This window comes from Pundamilia nyererei, unplaced genomic scaffold (assembly GCF_000239375.1).
Source record: "Pundamilia nyererei isolate P.nyererei 1_Seehausen unplaced genomic scaffold, PunNye1.0 scaffold02032, whole genome shotgun sequence".
In the NCBI taxonomy this organism is placed as follows: domain Eukaryota; kingdom Metazoa; phylum Chordata; class Actinopteri; order Cichliformes; family Cichlidae; genus Pundamilia; species Pundamilia nyererei.
The window spans coordinates 218-4,980 of record NW_005189433.1 but is presented as its reverse complement, the minus strand read 5'-3'; the positions used below and the strand labels follow the sequence as shown (position 1 = coordinate 4,980).

The window sequence follows — 4,763 nt, the reverse complement described above, 5'->3', positions numbered from 1 at the left end:
ACAGTAACTGCTGACCTGAGAGTTTCCAGTGTACAGTATGGACTCAGTAGAGCAGCAGACAGAAGTGTCACTCCTAAATCATGTAGATCATTGTTACTCAGGTCCAGCTCTCTCAGACTACAGGACTGGGAGTTGAGAAATGAGGACAGCGCACCACAGCTTCTCTCTGAGAGGTTACAGTGACTCAGTCTGAAAAAACAAACAAACAAACTAATGAAATCAATAAATAAAACAAAATTTGTGAAAAAATGTAAAAATGCCAACATGCAACACAATTAATGGTTAACAAAATAACTTCATTAAAACACAATTGCCCTTCTAGATCAACACTTAGTCCTTGTAAGGTCCACTTCCCCCACCTTCTGATTCAGAAGACATGAATACAAACTGCAAATCTAATAAAAACATAATTTCTGATTTGTGATTAGAAACGTAATCTTCTCAGATCTATTTGTACAATTTAGAGCCAAGTGGACAGCCGAAACAGGAACATTCATAGCAACAAAGATGAGAGAAGACATCTTTTCAGTAAATATTATGCTGTCAGGAAATACCAAAGGTAGGTAAATTCTAGTTGTTGTGGCTTTTTGGTAAGACATGATTTGTACTCTTCTGCTGCTTAGGGCTGGGCAATATCATACCGTTCACGATAATACTGGTATAATGTTAGGCAATGATAAGAAAATGAAATATTGCGATAGAATATAAGTAAAATGTGCATGTGCAGTGCATTTGTTTTCATACGCACATGTCAGAAAAAGTATGGCGGTGACGGAGAATGAGAAGGGCGAAAGCAGATCGTTGAATAAAACAGATGAACCAAAATTGGTTTGTAAAAACGGCAAATTTTCAAATATATAAATATTTTTGGACATATTGTCCTACCCTACTGCTGCTCTTTCTACACCTTGTGGATGAGTTACTCTGATATCAAGAAACATGTACCTCATTCAAGTTTTTCCTCTAAACTAAAGTTTTTCCACACTCTATTCCAGCTACAAATCACAGGTGGAACCCTTCAAATCAAATCAAATCGATTTCTATAGCACTTTTAAAAGCAACAGAGTTGACCAAAGTGCTTCGCAATTAGTTCAGAACATGAGAAAACAATAGAAAAACAAATACAGATAAACGAGATGAGGCAATGACAATGTATACAACATAAAAACAAGACAAAAATAGCAAACAGAAAAAAAGGCCTGATGGTACTCAAACTGAACTCGAATTAAAAACCAACATAAAAAAAATGAGTTTTAAGGCATGCTTCTAAAGACTGACTAGACTCTGAAGTACGAATATCATCTGTCAAGTTAGTCCAGAGTCTAGGCACTGCAACTGCAAAGGCCTGATCTCCTCTATGCTTCAATCGAGACCTCGGTTGTACTAAGAGCATCTGGCTAGACAATGTCATTGCTCTTTAAATAGAAAAGAAAGAAATAACTGTGCCCATGTGGATCCTTATCATTCAAGATCGTGAAAAGATTCTATACTCAGAGAATATTGTTGATTTCATATGACAGAGAAGATTTGGGAGATGCAGGAGGTGAAGATTTCTCAGAACACTAGGCACTTTGACTTTACTGTGTAAAGTAGGGAAGTCAGAAAAGGAGGGAGAAGTGAGGAGATGGACACAAAGGAAATGTCTTGGGCAGACTCAAACTCAAGCACCTTTAGTACATGAGTCACATACTCAGTAAACTATAGCAGCAGTCAGCAGTTTGTCAGTTAATTTGAAGACGATGAGAATGGCTATGAGCCAATCCAAAAACAACCTCATCAGCAGCCACGAAAGGGGAAAAAAGCATTTAGACTGAATGGTCTTCTTGCCCAAGGAGTGAGCCACTGTACTCATTGTACAGGCCATCCAAGCTGATTTCAACTTTTGATCCCAGATACCACCTGGAAAATCATCCAAATTAGGAGATTTTCCCTGATCTGAGTTGTGTTTTCAATTCAGTTGTAACAAAAGAAGAGCTGTTATCTGTGTGCCCACAATAAAAAGAAAGACAATGTACATGTGTAAAGTCTAAAATCATTAAAAGCAATGGAAAAGCTTATTATGGATAGTGGTGCAGTTTATCATCAAAGGCTGGCAAAAAGGACACCATGTTGGCAATAAATGGCATGAAGTCTGAGTTGTTTTTGTATTTTTGATTTTTGTGGGCGGATTATAATCTGGAGGAAATTTTATGGCAGCCATAGAAGAGACAACCAGGGAAAGTATGCTTAAGACGGGAGGAGCTAGAACTGCTTGTTTGATATGCACCAAAGTCTGCACCAACAATTTGACAACTCCCACTTGGCAACAGTGTGAAGGAAAAACTCCAGGAGAATGAGGCTCAGGAGGTACAACCATCTGCTGTTAACAGTTTGGGGTGAGGGGAGAGCTCAGGTCAAGAATAGTAAACAAACACTGAAGCCCAAGGCACAGTGTAGTAAAAACTAATGATTAAATGCAAAACTGGTGCATGAACACATGGAAAGTAAAGTTTGATTGTTTGGTTTTTTTTAAAAGACCAGTAACACAGCAGCAGCACTAATAATGATACTGCCATAGTTTTTGGATGTTGCATCACAAGAACATTGAGTTTAGGAGACATTAAAAAGGTTACAGTTGTTTTAGAGTAATTGCCATGCTTTGGGACACAAATTCTTACAAAGATGGAAAGTCTGATTAAATAAATTACAGACTCAACTGCATGATAAAAGTAGAGGGATCAGTACAAATGTACTTACACAGCTTTGTTGGAGGCTTTGACCACTGGCAGTAGCCTCCGAAGAGCCTCCTCTGAAGCTGAGTATTTCTTCAGGTCAAATACATCCAGATCTTTTTCTGATGAGAGTAAGATGAAGACCAGAGCTGACCACTGAGCAGGAGACAGCTCATCTGTGGAGAAACTTCCTGAAGTCAGTGACTGTTGGATCTCCTCTACTAGAGAACGATCATTCAGTTCATTCAGACAGTGGAACAGATTGATGCTTTTCTCTGCAGACAGATTCATACTGAGTTTCTTCTTAATGTACTGGACTGTTTCCTGAATAGTCTGTGAGCTACTTAGTGTGTCTGGCAAAAAATTTCGTAGGAGAATCTGATTGGGCTGCATTGAAAGACCCAGGAGGAAGCGCAGGAACAAGTCCAGGTGTCCATTTGGACTCTGTAAAGCCTTGTCCACAGCACTCTGGTGGACATACTGTAGTTTTGGTGCATTAAAAAATTTTGACCACCAGGACGATGTCTGTTGTTCTTCCAGCAGATTGACTGCAGAGTTGATGAAGGTCATGTGGACATGAAGAGCAGCCAGAAACTCCTGAACACTCAGATGGATGAAGCAGAACACCTTGTCCTGGTACAGTCCTCTCTCTTCTTTAAAGATCTGTGTGAACACTCCTGAGTACACTGAGGCTGCTCTGATATCGATGCCACACTCTGTCAGGTCTGATTCATAGAAGATCAGGTTTCCTTTCTGCAGCTGATCAAAAGCCAGTTTTCCCAAAGACTCAACCGTCCTCCTGCTCTCTGGAGTCCAGTGTGGATCTGTCTCAGCTCCTCCATCATACTTGACCTTCCTTATTTTGGCCTGAACCACCAGGAAGTGGATGTACATCTCAGTCAGGGTCTTGGGCAGTGTTCCTTTCTCTCTGGTTTGCAGCACATCCTCCAGAACTGTAGCAGTGATCCAGCAGAAGACTGGGATGTGGCACATGATGTGGAGGCTTCGTGATGTCTTGATGTGGGAGATGATCCTGCTGGCCTGCTCCTCATCTCTGGATCTCTTCCTAAAGTACTCCTCCATCTGTGGATCAGTGTACCCTCTAATCTCTGTCACCATATTAACACATTGTGGAGGGATCTGATTGGCTGCTGCAGGTCGTGTGGTTATCCAGATGCGAGCAGAGGGAAGCAGGTACCCCCTGATGAGGTTTGTCAGCAGCACATTCACTGAGGTGGACTTTCTAGGGTCAGTTAGGATTGTAGTTTTGTGGAAGTCCAGAGGAATTCGAGACTCATCTAGACCATCAAAGATGAACACAACTTGGAAGTCTTCAAAGCTGCAAATTCCTGCTTTTTTGGTTTCAGTAAAGAAGTGATGAACAAGTTCCACCAAGCTGAACTTTTCCTCCTTCAGCACATTCAGCTCTCTGAAAGTGAATGGAAATATGAACTGGATGTCCTGGTTGACTTTGTCTTCAGCCCAGTCCAGAGTGAACTTTTGTATTAAGATTGTTTTCCCAATACCAGTCACTCCCTTTGTCAGCACTGTTCTGATTGGTTCATGTCTTCCAGGTGATGCTTTAAAGATGTCTTCTTGCCTGATTGTTGTTTCTGGTCTGGCAGGTTTCTTGAACACAGTTTCAATCATTCTGGCCTCATGTTCATCATTGATCTCTGCAGTCTCTCCCTCTGTGATGTAGAGCTCTGTGTGGATCTGATTCAGAAGCGTTGGGTTTCCTGCTTTAGCAACCCCCTCAAACACACACTGGAACCTCTCCTTCAGGTTAGATTTGAGTTTAAACTGACAGTTTTGAAGACCCTCTGAATTTAAAACAGGAAACAAGATGATTAGTGTAATCCATTTTATATAGAATGAAGAATAATATAATACACACACACACACACACACACACACATATATATATATATATATATTAGGGGTGCAACGATACTCAAAATTCACGGTTCGGTTCGGTTCGATACTTTGGTGTCACGGTTCGATATTTTTCGATACAAAAAAATGTTCATGCCTTTTTAATTTGTCATTTAT

At 40.5% G+C, this 4,763-nt stretch overlaps 1 protein-coding gene across 1 annotated transcript; it reads right to left on the bottom strand.

Annotated features, from left to right (window-relative positions):
- Window positions 1-2,732: 2,732 nt before the first annotated feature.
- On the bottom strand, window positions 2,733-4,534 carry LOC102201993 (protein NLRC3-like; the record flags this gene model as incomplete). The annotated part of the gene is made up of 1 exon (XM_005755595.2): window positions 2,733-4,534. A coding segment is annotated over one exon (1,802 nt), but the record flags the coding sequence as incomplete, so codon positions are not given.
- Window positions 4,535-4,763: the final 229 nt, after the last annotated feature.